The 25,399-nt window shown below is 35.8% G+C and overlaps 1 protein-coding gene across 1 annotated transcript in view; it reads right to left on the bottom strand.

Annotated features, from left to right (window-relative positions):
- Positions 1-25,399, bottom strand: part of Rpgrip1l (RPGRIP1 like) — an 80,833-nt gene that overhangs the window by 14,405 nt on the left and 41,029 nt on the right. The window contains exons 15-17 of the mRNA XM_077792821.1: positions 22,170-22,335; positions 19,877-19,950; positions 1,666-1,849 (exon numbers count right to left, since the gene is read on the bottom strand). Of these exons, the coding sequence (XP_077648947.1) occupies positions 1,666-1,849; positions 19,877-19,950; positions 22,170-22,335 (424 nt within the window). The remainder of the gene's footprint in view (positions 1-1,665; positions 1,850-19,876; positions 19,951-22,169; positions 22,336-25,399) is intronic.

Raw genomic sequence — 25,399 nt, forward strand, 5'->3', positions numbered from 1 at the left:
TTAAATATCAATTAGATAGTAAGGGACCTAGTAGTAAAGGAAACAAGCTGAATACAACCAAACAACAACAACAACAACAACAACAACAAAACTCTCAGATTAGGTAGTCATGTGAGAGTGTACCCAATTCAGGACACTTTGAGCATGTACCACAGGCTTGATCCAAAGAAGGACTTTTGCATTGTTCTTTATACAAATGGAAACATCTGTTCTGCTACGTGGCCAAGTTTCTCAATGTACAATCAATTTCCAAAAAACAACTCTGTTACCAGTCCAACTAAACATTCTACTGTTGATATTTACAAATAATAATACAAAAGCCAAATAAGTTTTCTCTTTTCTTGGGATGTCTTCCTTTAAAATAGACAACTGAACAGTATTCCTTACCTAATAATATTTTGATATGGTTTACTTTTCTGATATTTGGCAATTAAGGATCTCTAGGAAGCCTGAGAAAAGATGTTTGGAAATGTTTCTTTTGTATCCAGGGAATGAAAGGAAGGAGGAAGCAGATTCTGGTCCTAACCACGCTACTTATTTCCCATGTGATTTCTCAAGCCACCTATTATTACAGAGTTATAGAATTTGAGCTCAGAAAACACTTCATTTTTTTAGATAAGAAAATGAGGAATCACGAAATTTAAACATCTTGCTTAAATTCATATAATTAGTAAGATTTGTGGATAGCAGGAGGGCTAGACCGGATCTTTGGATACTCAAGATTACTGTCTCAAGCAATGAACACATTTCTAAAAATGCTGTACAAAACACACCACCAACAAAAAACCAGGTAAGCACAGGGTGATACAGCAGCATGATTACACATATTTCTTAGAATGCAATTTCTAAGACTGGTGAGAGAAAGTATTAGTGTTTAAGTAGCACGAGATGACCTGTTTTGCTGAAGATAAAGCAACACTCTGTCTTTACAACACATTTTAACTTAGGACTCCTTAGTTGCAGTGGTTTGGTATGATGTTTAATTTTATTTCTCTAATGGTACACTGATGATCTGTAGTACTCTTAAAAACGCCTTAATGTTGATTGATCTAAGAATTTACAGGGTGCCTCTTGATCTGTGCAGGCCCAGTAGACTGACCTGTCAACTGGCTGAGAGCTGAAGTGCTAGAGAGAAAATCTGCCTGCTGCAATGCATGGCTGTGTGGGACGCTGAGGAAACAGCGCTGGAGGAACCCCTGCTCCCCTCAGCTAACATCCTGAACATGAGGCACTGGGAAGGGCAGGTCATGTATTATAAAAGCATCTGTGATGATACTGATCAGAAAGGTGGACAAGTTAGGACACTGAATGATTTGAGTGATATGATTAAAAAACAAGTACCTTTCCTCCTTTGAAAAATCATGTTTTTCTATCACATTCAACTGCAGACTTCAAAGGTATTTTCCTATTGGTATTGTCCCAGTATAAACCTGGGACAGCTAGACACACTATTTTCCAATATTGTTGGTTTTCTCTTTAGTAGTACTTCAACTTTATTTTTTTACCCTTATGCTGCAGATTCAGCTTTTCTTAAATCTATCCTGACAAGAATTCCATGAGTTTATGGGAAGAGCAGAGAATTAAACTTCCTGCTTGTTTCTTTAATTCCCTTCATAGACAACATAAGAAACCTAAGAGTCTGTATTACAAATAAAGCATACATACCGTTGCTATAGTTATAGTAGACCCACTGCCCGCTCTTGGGTTTTGGAAGCGACACAGGCGTCTCTTCAGCAGGGAGACTGTAGAATCGGCACTCAATGAATAGCCTTTGGATAGTGTCATCTGTGGTTATTGGAGAATCATTAAGCTTTAAAGCTATGATCTCAATCCTAATTTTCTCTGATGGCTGTTTAAAGAGCAAAACCAAAAATCAACAAGAAAACAAAATCTAGTGAACAAATTATTTATTCTTTTCCACTATCAATTTAAAATAAAATATAAAGGCCAATGGTTTCTTTTCTGGAATGCACTGTATGCTACTGTATGTTACATATGACAGATTATTCACGACAGAGAGAGAGAGAATGAGATTCTAATGCCCCAGGGTTTGAAGTTAACAGTGCCATGGCGATAGTCTCCTGATTTACATCTGTGGCTATAAATACCCCACTAGTAGTCTATCAGGAGTGACGATTATGAGATCTTCATCTCCTATTGCTTTCAGAATGACAAGTATCAGTTGGCTTTGTTTCAAACTATGTAATAAAGTACATGTTTATCACTGCTTTTATTTAATCTACAGTACCTGAGAAAGTTTCAATTATTCAGAGATCAAAGCCTATTGAACACTTTATCACTATTATGCTAATATATGTAGCTATATGAATCTACATTAGCTACAGCAGAAACTACAGCTAATTCTCATATATTCTGCCACAATATATTTTATACAATAAGTAATATATTTTCAAATAAAAGAAAATTTTTGTATCTAATTTAATACATATTTTCTTAACAATTTATTTTTTATTTTACATTCACAGAATTAACCACTAAAATGATATTTGCTTAATTTTTCCTTCAATGCTCATTTAATAGATATTGGTGTCACAGACATTAGATGAGAGTTACAATTTTTTCCTTGAGTAATGATTTCAAATAATAGACAACAATTTAAAAATTAGTTCACACCAAAATAACTCCTCAGTGAAATTTGTTTTCTACAATTTAAAATCTGGCTTTGTATTGTCAAAATTCCTCTTTAGTAAATTCAAAGACATGCCATTATAAATTATATAACTTCAAATAGCAATGAAAAAACCCCAAATAAGACCCGTTAATACAACCAATTTTTGGAAATTAGTTGTTAAATGTACATCAGTGTGCAAATTGACTATACTGATTACAGAGATATTTAAGAGCATATAATTAATCAAATTGAAAAGCATAAGTATCTTATTGTAAAAATATTCTCATAAAGAATAATTTCCATTGCTGTCAAACCCCCTCAATATTTGATGAAGTAATTTTACCCCCTTCTTTCAAAAGACATTTTCTTTTATTATGTATTCTAAGACACTTTAACTAAAAACTCAAATCTGAATATTTCAATAAGGTTATTTTATTATTCAGTAGATTCATGGAAATTTTACTAGGATGACAGAGAAAATTCCACACCATTCTGTCTCCACTAATACAGGTACAAGGCTGCAGCTGGCAATATTACTAGGATTAGCATAGTATGATGAAATATTTAAAGGAAAATTTTTTCTAAAACCTAATAAATCAAATGACTGCCAAATGTCATTAAAGTGATGGTCTTTGACTTGAATATGCTTTTCATATTCAAATTTGAAAAGAAAGAGATGAAAGCCAGGAAAGGTTACTCGGTTTCAACTAATAACCTCAAGCCCTCTTCGTTCACGTGCATAAAAAATGAAGTTGGCTCTATTGTCTAATCTCACTTCAGAAAAGCCCTTCTCTGCTCGCTGAAGACTATATGGTAAAGAAAATATTTTAAATGATTTTTTTTCCTAAAAATGTATTGTGGTTTTGAAAATAACTGCACATACATATATTTTATAATTCTAGTCCAAGTGTAGCACAATGCACGATTAAGTCTTTTACATAACTTGGAATTTGACAAACTTAGAATTGTTATAAAATCTTATAAAACATTCATGCTTCTGCACAAGAGAATTAAAGGTAAATAGCTATAAAAAGGAAAAAGAGATATACCATTATTTCTACTTTGTGAAGATAGCAGTTTATAGTTTTTTATTACAAAACCAAATGGAGAGACAAATGAATTTTAAAATAGCAGAGGAATCAAATTTATTTAAGTGGTTATTTTATTAATAATATATTAACTATACAATCCCATATGGAAGCTTGCATTATTGTAAGAACTAATTTAGGCTGTCAAATAGGACTACACGCAACTCTTTAAAGTTTAAAATATAATTCTACATAAAAGCAGATATTTGAATCATAGCCCAAGGGGGGTTGGTGGGAGGAAACAAAAAATGAAAAACAAATAGAAAAACAAAAAATCCACATCACAACATAAAAAAGGAAACAGTATATTTCAAAGAAATATAAAAATTTTATATTTTTAAAAATTCTTACTGCTATTTTCTTTTCTGGCTTAGTTTTATCTTTTGTTGGGTATTCCCCTACTCTCATTATTTCTATCATATGACTTTTAAATTCTCTGACCAATATTACTGGCAGAAGTTCAAGTTATTATTTCTTTGTTCAATTGATGCTATCTGAATTATTTTAAATAAATCCAGCCAGGTGTAGAGGTACAACAATGTAGTATGTAATCCTAGCTACTTGGGAGGCTGAGGCAGGAGAATCACAAATTGGAGGTCAGCCTGGGCAACTAGTGAGACCCTGTTTTAAAATAAGAAATAAAAAAGGCTGGGGATATAGCTCAGTAGTAGAGTACTTCTGGATTCAATCCCCCATACTGAAAAAAAAACACCCCAAAATGAAATAAATAAACAAAAAGCCCCCAAAGGGATACCTTTGAAGTAGAATATTTTTAGGGGAGCAAGCTCTGAATAAATAATTTTTTAAACATTATAAATTCCGGTTAATAGTATTAAACAATTTATTTTTCAACAATGAAACAATTCGGGTTGTCTTCATGCCCCTGTAAATCAGAAGTTCAACTGGATCACATGTGAAGATTTGAAGATTGAGAGGTACATCAACTGCATCACAGACACCTCCAGTCTAGCATTTCAGAAATGAATTTATTCTCTCCTCTCCCCTCATCCTTTGATATTTCTACCTCATCTGATTATATTGTTTTTTTGTTTGTTGTCACCTACGACCAAAAGATTGGAAGCCATTTCCATTATTTTTTTCATACCCACTACATCCTATAGGCCCCCCATTTCTGTTCTCTTCCTAAATATCTCAAGGATTCATTGAATTGTTGAAATCTTATGATATTTCAGACAATGCCAGCTCTAGAAGATGTAAAGAAAACAAGATGTGGTTTCTTTTGCCAGAGAAACTGTGTTAAGTTCTTATGGGAGGTAATCAATAGAACAGCTTTCTATTAGAAAGTAGAAATCTGGAAGATTAGGGAGGAGATACTAGATGGAATTAGAATAGAAGATTATTTGTTGACAACTGGAAGCAAGCTAATGGTTGTATCAGACTATAAGCTTAGTGATGGCAAGGGCTGTTAGGCTGGTTATTATGTCACTGGTGTGGCATGCAGTACACACTTAGTAAGTAACTGCATCTACTTCATCGCTCCCAGAGAGGTGAGGCACTCCTATCTCTAATCCCTCACCTGCAGCCCCAACCATTCATTATGGTAAAAATTTCTCCTTAAAAATCAATCAGGGGTTGGGGTTGCAGCTCAGTGGCAGAGCATTTGCCTACCACCTGTGAGGCACTGGACTGATCCTTAGCACTGCATAAAAGAATAAATAAAGCCATGCTGTTCATCTACAACTATGACAAAATTAAAAAAAGAAAGTCTTTAAAAAATCAATCAGGTATCACTTTTCTGCTTAAAAATCCTATTATCCGACAATATAGCCATTCCTTCAAACCTATGTTGTTGGTATTGCTTGAATTTTGTATCTGTTGTTTATTCTGTGTGAAATCATCTTTTCCATCAGACATAATTCAGTCATATGAAGTCCTGAACCACACACAGTTGGTTGTTTTCTCCCTTGGTCCCTCATTGCACTTCCAAGTCACATTGTACTGCATGGATCTTTACATACTGGCCCCTCTCTATGGTCTGTGAGCTCCAGTGGGGCAGGACCATATCTTACTCATCGTCTGGCATTTAACATCCTCCCCAGCATATAGCATGTAGTAGACTCTCAATAAATGTTCAGTAAAATAGGGGAGGCTGATTATTTTCTAGATCTTCAGAATATCTTATGTATATTGACAGAAATATGTGAAGCTGCAGTTTTAGTGCTTTCTCATTTAAAATTATATATCTGCTATGTTTTGGAAAGTGGGTCTTGTCAACTACTGCAAAATGTAGAGAAATCGTGCTGTTCTAGATTTTTAATTGAACAAAACTTTCTCAAGCACAGGTCTTGAGATGTTATTTATACTTTTCAGTATGTTGGAGATTTTTCACAACAAAAAATGGGAAAAAGTTCAATTAGGAGAATTAGAAGGGGTAATAAATATTACACTGATTCAAAAGACAAAGACTGAAGCGAAGCCTTTTCAGATAGATGACTTACAATGTCTGTTCAGAATTTCTAGAGCACCATGACAGCTCATACCCCTGCAATGTATCAGTCTTTCAGTTACAGCAAGTTGGCCAGATAGCAGAGGCTTTAGGCTGCTCCTCTTCTGTTTCTTCTGTGAGTGTGTGGACCTTTGTGACTAGATAAGATGCTTCTTCTCAATACTCTGTTTTGTTCACCAATTGCCCCATTAGCTTCCCTAGTTAACAAGATGTCAACAACAGGATGTAAAAAGAGCATTTATAAATTTTGATTGTGGTGAACAGAAGTAATAGAAATGACAAAATGAGAACTGCATGCAACTCATTTTTAGTTGTCTGTATAGATGGACACTACACATTATGTGATTGAATGATACAGAAATGTGATGACAGCCTGTATTACTCACAGAGAAAAGTGAATTACAGCTTTCATGATTTTGGCTCAATTCCACTATTGCTTCCTGACTGATGGTAATTCACATTTTAGGTCATATTTTTCTATAGTGTTTACTTAGGCTTATTGTTGGCATGCTTAAAAATTTCATGTTTCATTTCAGAGTACTGTGCTGAATTCTTCCTTTAGTTTCAACCATCTGAGCAGCCACAATGAAGTTGGATTGTTAGGTTTCTGAAAACTAATTCAACCTGACAAGACTTAAACACAGTATCGTGTAACTGAGAATGGCCTATGACAAAGGTTTTGCAACTTGTTTCAGCCAGTAAGATTTTTTTTTTTGTACTTTTTTTGAGATGGGGGTCTCACTTTGTTGCCCTGGTTGACCTATGAACTTGTGATCCTCAGCCACCCAAGTAGCTGGGATTCCAGGCATGTATCACCATGCTTGGCTTTTAGTCAGTAAGATTTAAATCTAATAACCATGGTGAGATTACAGGTGAGTTTAATTTTATTCTAAGTTTCTACAGTGAACAGGCATTTAATTTTTAAAAATTATGAAACATTTCAAGCATGAGAAAAGTACAGAATATTATTTGGCATATTTAAGCATTCATCATATTACACAGATGTTAACCATTTTGCTAAATCTGATTCAAACCTTTTTGTTGTTGTTGAAGAAATAAAATATTTCAGATATAGGTAAAGCCCCCAGCTGCCAAATCCCTTCTCCTTCCCTTCATTCCCTAGAGGTAACCACTATCCTGATATTGGCTACATCATTCCTAAACCTGCTTTTGTATTTTCTGTAAGTTATGTGTACCTCCATAAGCAACATATCACTTTCTGCTCTTAGATTTCTTTTGTTGGTAGTACTATATTCTATTAATCATTTTGTTATTTTTCACTCAATATATATTTTGATTTATTCATATTTATAATTCAAATCTAATTCATTCATATTAGCTGCTATACAGAATTCCACTTGCTTATAATCTACATTCTTTTTATATACTTAGTGATGAACAATTAAGCAGTTTATAGTTTTTTGCTATTATAAACACTGTTGCATTGCATATCATTTTATGTTTATACATACATGATTCTCTTGTGTAGAAATACTTCTTTAATGATTATGATAAAGTCAACTTTAAAGAGGCACCAAATTAGTCTCCAAATAGTGGTACCAATCTATATGGGTATATTTAAACCACCATAAAAATGTTATATATATGTGTTTGTGTAAATAAATACAAATAGACTCGACGTCCAGGAGCCATAGTATGTAGAACTTGGTACTTTTTAAAAAAATATTTAATATTTAGTTGTAGTTGGACACAATACCTTTATTTTATTTATTTTTATGTGGTGCTGAGGATCGAACCCAGGGCCCTGCACATGCTAGGCGAGTGCTCTACTGTGAGCCACAACCCCAGCCCAGGACTTTGTTGTTATATTTTATAACAGAGACAAAATGGAAATAGAAGGTGATTATCTATGTTTATGCCCTTGAAGAGTTTAAATTTAAATTGAGGTGAGCTCTATACCAGTTCAAAACAGTCAATCCTGACAATCAAACTCACCAGTATATTGGCAGAGGTGTACATAAGTAGGGCAGTAATGCTTAGTGATCAATCATGATTCTTACAACTTCCCTTTTTCCAGCTGAGCCTGGGCCGAGTTATCTGAGTCTCTTTTAAGTCCCCTGACTTCATACTAGGCTTCAAAGCATCCACTTATTAAGAATCATATCCATGCTTCACATAAATTTTGTTTGAAAAGTTTTTGTTTTTGTAAAGTGATAATAGCCCTTTGAGAATTTTTTGTTTTTAGTACCAGGGATTGAACTCAGGGGTGCTTAACCAGGGAGCCATATTCCCAACCATTTTTGTATTTTATTTAGAGACAGGGTCTCACTGAGTTGCTTAGGGCCTGGCTAAGTTGCTGATGCTCGATCCTCATGCCTCAGCCTCCCAAGCTACTGGCTTGCACCACCATGCCCGGCAACAATAGCTCTTTGAGAGAAATTATAATACACAGGTGATGTCCCTAGAAACTCATTCTATGAGTGTAATATTTTTTAACAAAAGAAAGCAAACCCAGTTTTCATCAGTGGGTAGTCTATCTTTTCTAATATGTTCTGTTAAAATGCACTACATTGAGCATATAATATAAATGTTAAAAACTTCAGTGATGGGGATCAAGTGGTACTGGAATTGAGTGTTTACTTTTAGAATATTGTCTTACTTTTAGAATAGAATAGAATTGTGTTTACTTTTAGAATAGTGTCCCTTATATACTGTGTAAATACTGAGTCTGTAAAGATCAGCAAATTATAGAAGCTTGTTATCACATGTTCTAAAATAGGGGGGTTGGGTGGACTCTCAGACCCTGGGAAACAGATTTGGAATCCTGGCAGGTGAGGGAAGATGTGAGGTGCAGCTGGGATAGTAGACATTCTTTATTCAGAGGTGGCAGCAGCCTCCAGCTCCAGCTCCAGCTCCATTTTGTCCCAGCCAGTTCCATTTTGTTCCCCTGAGCTATTTCCATAGGCCTTTTTTTTTATATGCATGCCAGACAAAGAAGGCACATTGCCAACAGGTTACAAAAGGGGGTGCATGATCACAAGTACATATGCTGAATCAGGGTGTTCATGACCTTGGCTACATACTATAAACAGAGCCTGCTGGAATCTTTGGGGAGGGAGCCTAAGTATAGCCATTGTGGCTCTGCCCTGTGAGTGGTTTGGAATATTTTTCCTGTCCTAATACACCTTAAGCATATGACATGATTCCATCAGTTTTTGTGCTTTACTATGGCAGTAAGGTGAAGGAAAGAGAATTAAAAAAAAGTCACCTTCAATTTCAGGTGATTTTGATAGGCTATTATAGGCTATTCTACTTTTGCCACTGTCAAGAACAGATGTAGTACTGTGACTCTCAATTTGGGCTGCACATTAGTCATGAGGGGAGCTATAAATAAAATTCTTGTTTAACTGATTTGAGTGAAGCCTGGGCCCTGGCATTTAAAGATGCTCCTGAGATGATTCCAATGTGCTGCCAAGGGTGAGAAGTAATCCTCTTCCCTAACACTGTGGTTCTCACACTTTAGCATACCCCAGGATCATCTGATTCAACACAGACTTCTAGGCCCTACCCTCCGAACTTCAGATTTATCAGGTTTGGGGTAGGGCCCAAGAATTTGCATCTCTCCCAAATTCTCAGGTGATATCAAGAATGCTGGTTTAGGGAATCACACTTTGAGAAATATTGCCCTAAACTAAAAAAAGGATTCACCCTACTTTAAAGGTATTTACAGAAAAACTTCTATGGTGTTCAAATTAAATTCTCCTTTAGGTAACATCATTCTGCAGGATAGCTAACAAATTATTTCCTTTTTAGAGGCAAACTATACTCATCATTAAAAATAAGCCAGTAATATCAATTATAAAAAGTAAAATATGAATGCTTTCTTTCATCTGTTAAAAGAAAAATTTTTTAGATGTGAAATCTAGGAGAGTTTAAATGAGTGAAGTAAAACTTATGCATGAAATGTGCAGCTCTCAGAACCAGAACAGGTCCTAAGAACTCTAGTCAGCAATGTGATCAGTAGTACTTATAGAAAACCAATGATGACACATAGAAAACAACCTGTCTATAGTCTAGTCAGCTAGTCAGTTGATTAGTTTGACCAGTTAATTGTTTATAGTTTAATTAGTTAATTGGCTACAAGGCCTTGTGAAACTAACCAGAGCTCAGTTACTATGATTAAACTCTATATTGGTTTGGTCTGTTGAGCCTACTGCAAGTGCCCAGTCCAATCTGCCGCCTCCTACAAAATTTTATTTAACACATCCCATCTCCTAATTTGGCAGTTGGCAATTTTTTTTTTCCTGTAAAGGGAAAGACAGCAAATATTTCTGGCATTGTAGGTTACAGAGTCTCTGTGGCAGATACTCAACTTTATCCTTATAGAGTAAAAGCAGCCATAAACAATTTTAAATGAATGAGGGTGGCTGAGTTCCAGTACAAATTTATTTACAAAAACATGCTGGATTTGGCACATGAGCATTGTTTGCTGACTCCTGCCTTATAGATACTCACTGTTAACAATGGTATATATCTTTTTAGACATTTTTTTTTGCTTATAATTGTTACATCTGTATGTGCATATGAAATGCATGTAATCTGTAAATAGATCTGTTTTTTTTTAAAATGAAATCACCAGTGAGGCACAAAGAGCAAAGAGTATGTCAGAAGGAAATGGGAATTTTCACACGTTGTTATGCATCAAAATGTTCATTTTAACCAGAAGTGTCTGCATTAGCAAAAATTGGTAGAAACCTAAGAGTCCATCAAAAGGGGCTTATTTAAATAAATGTGGAATACTCTTTAAATGGAATATTGTGTGTATGTTAAAAGAAGAGAATGCTTCTACAGAACGAAGAAGCATTTTTTGTAAAAAAAAGTTACAAAATAAAAAAATAATTAAAAAATTACTATCAGTAGACTCATTCAACATTTCTGTTTCTACATAAAATATATTTTAAAACATACATTCTATCTAGCTTGAGTTTCCGCATATAAAACACTGGGAGAGATTTATTATCCATTGATAGGATATCATTTTTTTTATTCCAAAGAGATTTAATTATTTTTCATACATGAATTGCTTCTTGCATTTTGACTTTCAAAGTTTTACAATATATTTGCTGAACATCATTACTGCAATCACCTGGGAAAGCCACCTTATTGTTCAGAGAATCTGGTTTCTGGGTGCAACTGTAATTTAGTGCAATTGAATATGGCAGCTTTTACAAAACTGCTTATTAGCAGTAACAGAGAAAGAGAGGGATGTAAATATGTGCTGCACAGAAGAGTCCATTGCTTTTTCAGCCTGTGATTTCCCATTCTCACCTGTGGGCACATTTTAAGAAATCTGTGAGTTGATGGCAATACATTTTGTTGTGAAACATGAGTGCATTATTTAAATTATGAAATTGGAAATAATGCAAAAGAAGGCTTGTTAATTTTTTTAATGCCATGGCAAATGCAAATTCCCAGTTTTGATGTCTATTTTGAAGACCTGAAACAAGGCTTTTAATCAATGTATTATACATCAAATTGATACTGTTAACTTCTGATTATTCAAATTAATAAAATATTCATAGAGAAATGTCCAAAGTTTTACATTTCTCAGACTTCTGCCCTCCCACCCCCATTAATTATCATGCCTAGAAGCTTTTTAGTAAAAGCAGCAGTCATCAGGCTGACGGAATCTGACAGGCTAGCAAGGCCCAATTACACTTGCGCTCTGTGGCACTTTGATGTCCGGGAAACGAAGAGAGATAGGGGCAAATTGGGTAGCACATTATGTTAATGACTTGATTTAATCCAGCCACTAAACTTTATGTAGCCTGTTAAAAAAGATGCTAACACTAATTATACCACTTTGGAAAGGAAAGGAGGGGACAAGCATTTCATACTGACAAAGTGAAGCTCATAAATGTTGTAAATGAAATGAAACAAAATGAAGTAATCTATGATTAATTATAGATCACAGACATGAGGAAAAGAGAAAGAACCAAGCAATGTGTGGAAGTCCTGGGAAATCTGTTAGATTCCTTTTAAGGATCAAAATTTGTAAGATAATAACTATGAGCTGTCAAATTGTGTAACATGAAGAAAAGAAAACTGAATGATCTTGAATTGCTTACACAGTGTATGAGATAACTCAAATTCATAGTGTAATTGGCATAAATGATATTTATCTAGGACACTACTTCTAGTTTTAATTCTGGAACATCATAGAATAGAGAAAATTTCAAAAAGACTGTAACTATAGATCAGGGTTACTTTATTACTTTTAAACTAGTTTATTCTCAAGTCTATTTACATTAATTAACAGTATCTTTTAAAATGCATTTTGAGAGCACAAATTCCATAAGAACAAAAGCCTATTTCTCTTATTCACTGCTGTATTCCCAGTCCTTAGAACAAGGCTTGCAACACAGCATATGCTCATTAAATATGTTTTTAATGAATGAGTGCTCTTTTTTCCCTATTCCTTAAAATTACTCAGAGGAAGACAGGCACAGTGGTGCACACCTGTATAGTTCCAGCTACTTGGGAAGCTGAGGTAGGAGGCCGCTTGAGTTCAGGAGTTTGAGGCCAGCCTTGGCAACACAGTGAGACCCCATCTCAAATAACAATAACCAAAAGCCAATTCAGAGGCCCCAATGCCCTGGACTGTGCCCGCCTTTTCAGCCTATTCTTCCGGGCGCTCCTCATATATGCCATAATAGGCTCAGCTCATCCTAAAGCCACTCGAATAGCAGCAGAAGCCATGCTCCAGGTTCTCTCATTCTTTGTATTTCTTTGGCCTGTATAGATCCTTTCTCAGTTCTGCTTAACTCCTAATCATCTTCAACACTTGGCTCAAACTTTACTAACTCTAGAAAGTCACTCTTGATCAAGGCCCCTGAGGCTGACTTAGGCACCCCTCCACTCCATTCCAGCACTGATCACCAGGCTTTATGCAGTTGCCCCTCTGTATCCTTGGGATATTGGTTTTAGGATCACCCCCTCCTCAGATGCTCAAGTCCCTAATAAAAAATGGTGCAGCATTTGGTATATCTGTTAGCACAAAACCTACAACATGTCTTCCCAAATTCTTTAAATAACCTCTAGATTTCTTATAATACTTAACACAATGTAAATGCTATGTAAATATTATTAGTGTATTTAAGGAATACTGATGAGAAAAAACTTGTAAATCTTCAGTATAGATACATCTCCCCCCCAATACTTTGATTTGAGGTTGGTTGAATCCATAGATGAGCAGAATCTATGGATCTGGAAGGTTGACTATAACTTTGTCCTCCACAAACTGTGAGTTCCTTTAGGGAAGGGGCTGCTTCGTTTATGTCTGCCTAATACATAGTAGCTGCTAATAAATGATGAACTGCTTTGAGGAGAATACTGGGATCCTGGCCCCTCTTCTTTCATCTCTGGCAATAAGTTGAACAGACTTCCTTTGCCTTGCACTGCTGCCATGACATGTTGCCTTGTCACACGTCCCAAAGCAATGTGGCCAACTCACGAGGGACTGAAACCTCTAAAACTGTGAGCCAAAAACCCTTTCTCTCTATAAGCTGCTTATTTCAGGTATTTTGTTACACTAATAGAAAGGTTTCTAACATGCCTTTCTTCTCATGACGGCTTTGCATCACTGTCCTGAGCTTTCTGTCTGACATAGTTCCTAAAGAAGAAACAACAAAAACACTAATGAACCACAAGTATTTTTAAGCTTAAAAAAGGATGTGCAGTACAATACTTCAACTAAAGTTAATGACATCAATAACTGAACAAAATGACACCTGGTTACCCCTGATCTGATGCACTATAAAGGACACAGCACTGTTTTTTCAGAATTCCCAACAAAATGTATAACCAGAATCTGATCTTGAGGAAATACTAGACAAAATCAAATTGAAGGATATTCTACAATATAAATGGACTGTAGTCTTAAAAAAAAGTTAGGGTTATAAAAGACCAAAACAAATGCTGAGGAACCATTACAGATTAATGCAGGCCAAAGAGACATAAAAAGAAAGTGCAATATGTACTTTAGATTGGATCTTGGGCCAGATTAATAAAATGCTATAAATGATACTATAGGGACAACTGGCAAATGTTAATGAGAACTATAGATTAGTGTTTTATTGTGAAGTAAATATTTCGTCTTTGTCCTGCATCCTGACATGTGATACTTAAAATCCTTGGAGGGCTGGGGTTGTAGCTCAGTGGTTGAGTGCTTGTCTAGCATGTGTGAGCACTGGGTTTGATACTTAGCACTGAATATAAATAAATAAAATAAAGGTCCATTGACAACTAAAAAAAATATTTTAAAAAAGTCCTTGGAACCTCTGGAGTGATTAGAGTGTCTTTTGCATACTAATAAGATGACTGGTGCCTGGGAACTGGTCACCAGGAGACTCTTAGCCCTACCTCCTAACTTGAAGACAGGGGAGAGGGGCTGAAGGCTGAGTTGGTCATCAGTGGCCAATGATATGATCATAATACCTACACCATGAAGCCTCCATGAAACCCAAAAAGAATGGGACTGGAGAGCTCTGAGTTAGGGGGAGGTTCCTGGAGGGTGCACAGCCAGAGGGCATGGAAGCTCTGGTTCCTTCTCACATACATTGCACTATGTCTCTCTTCATCTATGTCCTTTGTAATATGCTTTAGAATAAGCCAGTAAAGAGATTAGGGTTTCCTTGAGTTCTGTGAGCCATTCTAGCAAATTAATTGAAAATAAGAAGAGAGTTGTGGGAATCCTGATTTATGGCCATTTGGTCAGAAGCATAGGCCAAACAAGGTGGAGGTGAGACTGGTATCAGAAGTGGGGGGCAGTCTTGTGGGGCTGAGTCTTAGCCTGTAGGATCTGAAGTTTCCTCCTCTAAGTAGATGGTGTCAGAATTAAAGTCACTCAGATGGTGATCTCCTTGGTGTATGGAGGAAGACTCCACAAACAGCTAGTCATAGAAATGTTGTTAGCATATTGTTCTGAGGGTTTAGCAGGAGAAATAGAGCTCTTCCCACCCTGTATCTGCAGAATTATATAACAATCTTTATTATTGTCTGTAGTATTTAGAGATAAAGGAGCATGATTTTTGCAATTATCAAATGGTTCGTAACAATTATGTACATAAGAATGTGTTTAAAAATAAAAATATAAGGGCTGAGGATATAGCTTAGTTGGTAGAGTGCTTGCCTTGTATGCATAAGTCCCTGGGTTCAATCCCCAGAACCACACACATACATACACACACAAAAAAATACAAGTATATACTCATATATGAGAGAATAGAAATGATAAAAATGTAGCAAAATGTTAATAAAATGTGAATATGGGTAAAGGATATACAGTTGTTCTTTTTACCACTTTTTCAATATTTAATGGAAGGTTCTTTTTTTTGTATTAAATGGTTTACTGAAGTAGCACACAGAAAAATTGTTGTTATCTATAAAAATGCTGTATTTGGCTATCTGAGTCCATTTTCACAAAATATACAGACTGGGTAATTTATAAATAATAAAATTTATTTCCCACAGTCATGAAGGTTAAGGAGTTCAAGACCAACACCATGGTTGGTATGGTGTCTGGTGAGGACTGCTCTTTCTGTTTGCAAAATGGTGCCTTATTGCAAGAGACTCTCTCTTTAATTTCATGCCCTTTCACAAGGGTGCTAATCCCATTTGTGGTCATGGAGCCCTCATGACTGAATGACTTCCCGCAGGTCTTAATACTGTGGCACTGGGGATAAAATTTCAACATGAACTTTGAAGGAGACATTATCAGTTAAGCCATAGCATGCACTTTTATAATGATTTCTTTAGTTTTGTTTCCATACTTACAGATTATACCTTTTTATTCTGTTTGGTAATTTAACAGCATTAAATTTCACCTGCTAATGTAAGACTGGTCTGTACGTTCAATTGAAAACAGAATTTTTAAAAGTACAGACGACATGATTAATGGTTACTGAGGCATGAAGAATTGCTTGCTTTAAATGATGTTCACAATTTTGAGATAGCATCTAAAACCATTAGAGGAAGTCCGATTTTGGACAGGAAGTAAAGACTGTATTAGGCTATAGCAAAGTAACACAAATTACTTTTCCTGAATTAACAAGAAAAAAAAAAAACATTAGTTTACTACAAAGGAAAAATACTAATTGCCTTCAGGAGGTGATTAAGTCACGAGAGCTCCATGAGCCTAAGTGGGATTAGCACCCTCATAAAAGGGCAGAAATTGAAGAGAGTTCTCTTGCAATAAGGCACCATCTTGGAATCAGAAAGAGCAGTCCTAACCCAGGATTTTGAGTATTTTAGAGGAAGTTTTTCGTTTGCTAAAAAGTCTTTATTGAATCATAGTTCTTTGTTCTTCCTTAGTAAGAGCAATGTACAACTTCACTGAGGGGCTAGCAACACTGCCAACACATACATGGTTCTATTGTAGGTCTAGGGCAGGAATTCTCAGTCTATGTACCACTGATACTTTGGGACAGATGATTCTTTGTTGTGGGTCCTGAACATTGATGCATGCTTAGCAGCAACCTTGACTTCTGCCCTTGGGATGCCAGTAGCAGTTTCTCCCAGTGTGAAAAACAAGAATGTCTCCAGATACTGCCAAATGTCCCTTGGGGGAAAAACTGCCTTCAGCTAAGCATCACTAATCTAAGATGGTATAATTTAGATAAAAATTTCCCATATATTTAAAGTTAATTTTACATGATGAATAAAGTGTTTAGAAAATTAAATACTGTGCCCTAGTATTTACTGTAAAGTAAAATCCAAAATGTTTGGCCTGCTGCGTTGTAATGGAGGCCTCCTTTCCTTGTCCCTTTCCACAAGAGGGCTGCTCTATTAGCACGTTCTTGACGTGCGAAACACACTGTGCATCCTTCCCTGTATTAGAAGTGCACCTGATTTTCTCCCCACGTTCAGATGTCACAGTTATAGCGGGGTACTCTTTCTTACTGTGTGACTGGATGAACAGTACACATCAGAAAAGGGGGCCAATGCAGAAGCCAGGTGGGGCTAATTAGGTCTCCTTCCTGGGCGTGCACCTTTATCTTGTGACTATCTTTGGGTAACAAGTAAGTGAGGCAGAGAAATGCAATATAAAACAATTAAAAGAAGACATGCAGCCCCCAAGAAAGGGAAGGAGGCCAGTGGGCCAGCTCATGGGCATATCCTTCATGACATCTATTAAAAAAACCACTCTGAGATCTCCCCCTACAAACATTCTTTATTAGTGGAATGATTGTGAGCAAGTCACTTTTTCTATCAAGATTTCTGTTTACTCATTTGGCAAATAAGAAGGATGGGCTGGAAGTTAACTGTGCATTCTTTAGCTCAAGTATATGACTATGACATAAATCATTGATACTGTCTCCTGACACTGTTTTTTAACTGTAAAACTGTTGAATTACCACTTGGCTTTTCATGAGCACTTCTTCCCAATAAGTATAGACGCTCCCTGAAAGCAGGAACGGAACACTGTTTACTTATTGTGGGAAGGAGCAATCACAAACTGCAGGCAGTAAGTTCATGGGAATCACTCAATTATAACAAAAGGTCTGACTGCCATTTGTAAATTGACAAGATAACATGTCCTTGGGTATGAGTCTCCATAGACCTCAGGACTGACATAGTACCTAATTTCTCATCTTTTTATGTTCAAAAGGGTAAATCATGGAGGTTAAATCATAAAAAACCTGATGAAGTTGCACAAACTCACAGAACTAATGATACAGGAGAAGGCAATGATTGAGTCAAACATGCAGGCCTATGGTGAATGGAGGGTTCTAGTAAAATGGTGTAGTGGTTAATTTTATTTGACAACCTGATTGGGCCATGGGGTCCAACAGTATTCTAGGTGTTAGGGAGGGTTTTCTAGATGAGATTAAGGTTTGAATTGGTAGACTGAGTAAAGCATACTATCCTCCCTAATCTGGGTAGGTGTCCTCCAATCAGTTGGACCTGAATAGAATAAAAAGACTAAGAGGGAACTCCTCCTGCAATGACTGCTTGAGTGGGACAAGGGTCTTTTCCTGTCTTCAGACTTGGACTGAAACACTGGTTCTTTTTGGTTCCTGATGGCTTTCAGACCAGAATTTATACCAAAGGTTCTCCTGTTTCTCAGACCTTTGGACTCAACCTGGAACTATATTAATTCTCCTGAGTCACCTGCTTACTGAATACAGATCTGGCACTTCTTAGTCTCCATGATCAAAGGAGCCAATTCTTTCAATAAATCTCCTTCAATATCTACCTGTCTACTTACCTACCTACCTATCTGCCAATATATAATCTCGTATGGGTTCTGTTTATGGCTAAATCCTGTACAAGGGACTCATTTTCCTACTGACACTATTATCAAATTGTTCTAATGAGAGCGTAGAGAATTTTCATTCATTGGTTTCATAAAATTATTTAAAAATTTATGATGTGATTAAGCAAAAACATTAAACTTAATTGGACTGAGTGCTATAGATAAAAGTCTTCAGGCAACCATATGTAAAATTCCTTCCTTGATTTATCAGTTTTAAATGATGAAGGTTGCATATGTCAAGTTTCTCTTAGTTAGATGATATTATCATAATAATGATAATAACAATAGTCAAATTTTGGACAGATGAAATGCTCTGTACTTCTCAAGTACACAAACAATGTACATTTCTTTCATGGAGGCATCTGTGACAACATGTTCTTATCAATGGTTTTGATTTGCAGAGATATTAAGTTAAGACTGTATGAAAGAAATGTTAAAAGAAATATTATAATTCTTACCAATAAAGTAGAAATTCTAAAAAAAGGAGTGAAATTAATCATTTTAGGAAAATTAATGTAAATGAACAGAAAATGCTAGTGAAGTAAAAAGCCCTCACATTTACTTTATAAAAACTTCCCTCCTACAGTAAAAATTACTCCGGTAGACAATACACTTCCTACATATATTTAAAATACTATTCTCTTTTGAGAGAAAGTTTCAATTTACACATTCCTTTTCTGCAATGTGCCATAAAACAAACAATTCCTGCCCCAAATTAATTACATTCTGAGATGGTTTAATTTTTTTGTCAGAAATGAAATAATTTTAACAGTTTATCAGGGGACATCTTTAGATATGCATAGTCTATGAATTCATATAAGCAACCTGTTATAATTTCAAATGCAATCTGACATTTTGAATTCTCAGAAGTTCAGAGCTGAGTGAATATATCTTTATATAATATTCCTGAAAAGGAGTCAGGGAGGTTAGCTGGTTTTAGCAAGTAACTGTCTAAGCTTATTGGTATTAGGTGTCTTGGTAAAAAAAAAATGCTTTCATGTTGTAGTCCATCATATAATGAAATCATAAATAAAATTGATTTGTACTATATGATAACTTATTAAGATTATGATGATATATTAATAATTTTCCAGAAATATTTTTCTGTAAGATTTTCATTTATGCCAGGTGAACTGGCATACACCTGTAATCCCAGCAACTTGGAAGGCTGAGGCAGGAGGATTACCAATTTCAAAGCCAGTCTCAGCAAGGCCCTGTCTCAAATAGAAAAATAAAAAAAGGTTGGTGATTGTGGCTTGATGATTAAGTACCCCTGGGTTCAATCCCCAGTACCTGAACAACAACAACAATAATAACAACAACAATAAAAGATCTTCATTATGAAGAAGGATATACTATGAACAAAGGCAGCCTTATTTCAAAACATTTCTAGTTGGCATCAAGCTACTAACCTGTTTGATATTATTGGAGACAGGACTTGGAATAATACAATCATCACTGTCAGAATCTGATCTATCCTCTTCATCTGTTAAAAAATAAAAAGGTACATATGTTTACCCAAGTTAAACCATTTTTATTTATACCTTGTGAAATAGAAACAAGCACACATGATAAACTTAAAAGAACAATATGACAATTATTTCTAGATCCTTTTTAGCAGCAAATATGTTTACACATACATTACATTTTAGAAAAAAGAATGAACAGAAATTCCAAGGTAAATTTTGGTAAAATACAAAGGAAATAAAAATTAATATGTAGTTTGTTGTAGTATAAGATTAAACAAAATTTAGATAGAAGCATAACAGATGTTTTCTAATAATCTAACCAGTAATATTGTGTAAAAATCCATGTTATCCTTGCTGTTTAAGAGTTTTAAAACTTTGACTGCTTACTAAGGTAAAAGTGACATATAATAAACTATACACATTTAAAAAGAAAAACCTGAAATGGGATATGTTTAATTCTGTGACACCATCACCACAATTAAGAAAGTGAACATATCCAATAATCCCAAAAGTTTCCTCAGACCCCTCTGTAATCTCTTCTCTGCTGCTCCATGTTCTGGTTCATTCTTCTTCAGCCCACTAACCTGCTTTCTTTTTTTGTTGGGGGAGGTAATGGGGATTGAACTCAGGGGCACTCGGCCACATAGCCACATTCCTAGCCATACTTCTTTTTTAGTTGTAGTTGGATACCTTTATTTCACTTATTTATTTTTATGTGGTGCTGAGGATCAAACCCAGGGACCTGCGCGTGCAAGGCGAGCGCTCTACCGCTGAGCCACAAACCCAGCCTCATCAGCCCTCTTTTGTATTTTATTTAGAGACAGGGTCTCACTGAGTTGCCTTGCTGTTGCTGAGGCTGGCTTTGAACTCCTGATGCTCCTGCCTCAGCCTCCCAAGCTGCCTGGGATTATGGGCATTAATCACTGCGCCTGGCACTAACCTGCTTTCTATCACTATGTTTGCTTTTCTAGGCTTTTAAATAAATGAAACCATTCAGTAAGTTGTCTTTTTCTGGTCAGGATTCTTTTTTAAATACTTTAATTAATTAAAATTTGTTTTAATTAGTTATACATGACAGTAGAATGTACTTTGACTCATTGTATATAATGGAGTATAATTTCTCATTCTTTGGTTATACATGGTGTAGAATCCCACCTATCATATAGTTCTATATATGTACATAGGGTAATAATGTCTGATTCAGTCTACTATCCTTCCTATCCCCATATCCCCTCCCCTCCCTTCATCCCTCTCTACCTAAAGTAACTCTATTCTTCCCTAGTGGCCCCCCTCCAATTGTGAATTAGCATCTGCATATTAGAGAAAATATTTGGCCTCTGCTTTTTTGGGATTGGCTTATTTTTCTTAGCATGATATTCTCTAACTCTATCCACTTACCAGCAAATGCCATAATTTCATTCTTCTTTAAGGCTGAGTAATATTCCACCATATATATGTGTGTATGTATGTGTGTGTGTATGTATATAATTTTTTAAATCCATTCATCTGTTGAAAGGCACCTAGGTTGGATCCATAGTTTAGCTATTGTGAATTGGGCTACTATAAACACTGATGTGGCTCCATCACTATAATATGCTGATTTGAAGTCCTTTGGGTATAAACCAATAAGTGGGATAGATGGGTCAATGGTGGTTCCATTCCAAGTTTTAGGAGGAATCTCCATTCTGCTTTCCATAATGGTTGCACCAATTTACATTCCCACCAGCAACATATGAGTGTACCTTCCCCCCACATCCTTGCCAATGTTTATTGCTGTTTATATACTTGATAACTGCCATTCAGACTGAGGTGAGATAAAATCTTAGCATAGTTTTGATTTGCATTTCTCTAATTGCTGAAGATGATGAACATTTTCTCATATATTTGTTGATCTCTGGTCAGGATTCTTAGTTTTGATTTTTAAAAGGTCAAGACTGTAGAGTAATCCAACTGATAATACTGACCCCCAAAGAGAATATGAAACTGTTTAAAACATAAACAGGTCAGTAATGACATTTCTATTCTATTATGGAGATCCACACTGACTTAGAAGAGATACAAAATTATACCTAACAATAGCTAAGCAGACTAATGAACTATAACCCATAGTTTCTGTCAAGAAATAGATACGATGAGGTAGATCTTGCTATTAGATGATGTTTTATGATGCATATGCTAACAGATGAAACAAAATAAAGAGTAATGCAAATAATGGGATTTTAGAAAAGAAAGTCACCTTCTGGTTCCAATTCTTCTGTTATTTCTGTTTCATCCTCAGAAGAAGCCAAGCTTTGTTCTGCAAGTTGACCCTCAGAGAGTAAAGATACATCATCATCCTTTTCTTGCTGGATTTTCTCAGTATTCTCTTTTAACTTAACTATACTGCCTTCTTGAGAAACCTGCTGAAAGAAAAGCACACTCCTATATTTATTATTGCTTAGACCACATTTTATAGTATTCTTCTTTTTAACATAAAAAATTGTAGTTGTAGATGGACAGAATGCCTTTATTTGTTAATTTTTATGTGTTGCTGAGGATCAAACCCAGTACCTCATGCATGCTAGGCAAGTGCTTTGCCACTGAGCTACAGCCCCAGCCCTTAACATTTATTTTTTAGTTGTAGTTGGACCCATTACCTTTATTTTATTTATTTTTATGTGGTGCTGAGGATCAAACCCAGGGCCTCGCACATGCTAAGCTCTACCACTGAGCTACAACTCCAACCCTTATAGTATGCTTGCTGAAGCATCTGAATGATAAAGCATGTAAATATGAGAAATATACAGATATGCAACATATATGTGAAACACTCATTAGAAAATGAAAAATTACATATAAAATGAAAAATGAAATAAAAATATGCATATAAATGAAAACCTTAATATATACTAAAATGCATTTATCTCAAAATGGATAGTTAGTTTTGATTTTTAAAAATTAATTTAAAAATAATTTTTTTCTTTTTTAATTTTTATTGTTGGTAGTTCAAAACATTACACAGTTCTTAATATATCATATTTCACAGTTTGATTCAAGTGGGTTATGAACTCCCATTTTTACCCCATATACAGATTGCTGTATCACATCAGTTACACTTCCATTGATTTACATATTGCCATTCTAGTGTCTGATGTATTCTGCTGTCTATCCTATTCTCTACTATCCCCCCCTCCCCTCCCCTCCCCTTCCCTCCCCTCCCCTCTTCTCTCTCTACCCCCTCTACTGTAAATCATTTCTTCCACTTGTATTATTCTTCTCTTACCCCTCCTTTCCTCTTATATGTAATTTTGTATAACCCTGAGGGTCACCTTCCATTTTCATGCAATTTCCCTTCTCTCTCCCTTTCCCTCCCACCTCTCATCCCTGTTTAATGTTAATCTTCTTCTCTAGCTGTTCGTCCCTACCCTGTCCTTAGTTATTCCCCTTATATCAATGAAGTCATTTGGCATTTGTTTTTTAAGGATTGGCTAGCTTCACTTAGCATAATCTGCTCTAATGCCATCCATTTTCCTCCAAATTCTATGATTTTGTCGTTTCTTAATGCAGAGTAATACTCCATTGTGTATAAATGCCACATTTTTTTTATCCATTCATCTATTGAAGGGCATCTAGGTTGGTTCCACAATCTTGCTATCATGAACTGTGCTGCTATGAACATCGATGTAGCAGTGTCCCTGTAACATGCTCTTATTAAGTCTTTAGGGAATAGACCGAGAAGGGGAATAGCTGGGTCAAATGGTGGTTCCATTCCCAGCTTTCCAAGAAATCTCCATACTGCTTTCCCAATTGGCTGCACCAATTTGCAGTCCCACCAACAATGAACAAGTGTACCCTTTTCCCCACATACTCTCCAGCACTTGTTGTTGTTGGACTTCCTAATGGCTGCCAATCTTACTGGAGTGAGATGGTATCTTAGGGTGGTTTTGATTTGCATTTCTCTGACTACTAGCGATGGTGAGCATTTTTTCATGTACTTATTGATTGTATGTCCTCCTTTGAGAAGTGTCTGTTCAGGTCCTTGGCCCATTTGTTGATTGGGTTATTTGTTATCTTATTGTCTAATTTTTTGAGTTCTTTGTATACTCTGGATATTAGGGCTCTATCTGAAGTGTGAGGAGTAAAGATTTGTTCCCAGGATGTAGGCTCCCTGTTTACCTCTCTTATTGTTTCTTTTGCTGAGAAAAAACTTTTCAGTTTGAGTAAGTCCCATTTGTTGATTCTAGTTGTTAACTCTTGCGCTACGGGTGTCCTATTGAGGAATTTGGAGCCCGACCCCACAGTATGTAGATCACAGCCAACTTTTTCTTCTTTCAGATGCCGCATCTCTGATTTAATATCAAGCTCCTTGATCCATTTTGAGTTAACTTTTGTGCATGGTGAGAGAAAGGGATTCAATTTCATTTTGTTGCATATGGATTTCCAGTTTTCCCAGCACCATTTGTTGAAGATGCTATCCTTCCTCCATTGCATGCTTTTAGCCCCTTTATCAAATATAAGATAGTTGTAATTTTGTGGATTGGTTTCTGTGTCCTCTATTCTGTACCATAGGTCCACCCGCCTGTTTTGGTACCAGTACCATGCTGTTTTTGTTACTATTGCTCTATAGTATAGTTTGAAGTCTGGTATTGCTATACCGCCTGATTCACACTTCCTGCTTAGCATTGTTTTTGCTATTCTGGGTCTTTTATTTTTCCATATGAATTTCATGATTGTTTTATCTATTTCTACAAGAAATGCTGTTGGGATTTTGATTGGCATTGCATTGAACTTATAGAGAACTTTTGGTAATATCGCCATCTTGATGATGTTAGTTCTGCCTATCCATGAACAGGGTATATTTTTCCATCTTCTAAGGTCTTCTTCTATATCTCTCTTTAGGGTTCTGTAGTTTTCATTGAATAAGTCTTTCACCTCTTTTGTTAGGTTGATTCCCAAGTATTTTATTATTTTTGAGGATATTGTGAATGGAGTGGTTGTCCTCATTTCCATTTCAGAGGATTTGTTGCTGATATACAGGAATGCCTTTGATTTATGCATGTTGATTTTATATCCTGCCACTTTGCTGAATTCATTTATTAGCTCTAATAGTTTCTTTGTAGACCCTTTTGGGTCTGCTAGGTATAGAATCATGTCATCTGCAAATAGTGATAATTTAAGTTCTTCTTTTCCTATTTTTATGCCTTTAATTTATTTCGTCTGTCTAATTGCTCTGGCCAGTGTTTCGAGAACTATGTTGAACAGAAGTGGTGAGAGAGGGCATCCCTGTCTTGTTCCAGATTTTAGAGGGAATGCCTTCAATTTTTCTCCATTCAGAATGATGCTAGCCCGAGGCTTAGCCTAGACTGCTTTTACAATGTTGAGGTATGTTCCTGTTATCCCTAGTTTTTCAAGAGTTTTGAACATAAAGGGATGCTGTACTTTGTTGAATGCTTTTTCCGCATCTATGGAGATGATCATATGGTTCTT

The sequence above is a fragment of the Urocitellus parryii genome, chromosome 15, assembly GCF_045843805.1.
Source record: "Urocitellus parryii isolate mUroPar1 chromosome 15, mUroPar1.hap1, whole genome shotgun sequence".
NCBI classification, from domain to species: domain Eukaryota; kingdom Metazoa; phylum Chordata; class Mammalia; order Rodentia; family Sciuridae; genus Urocitellus; species Urocitellus parryii.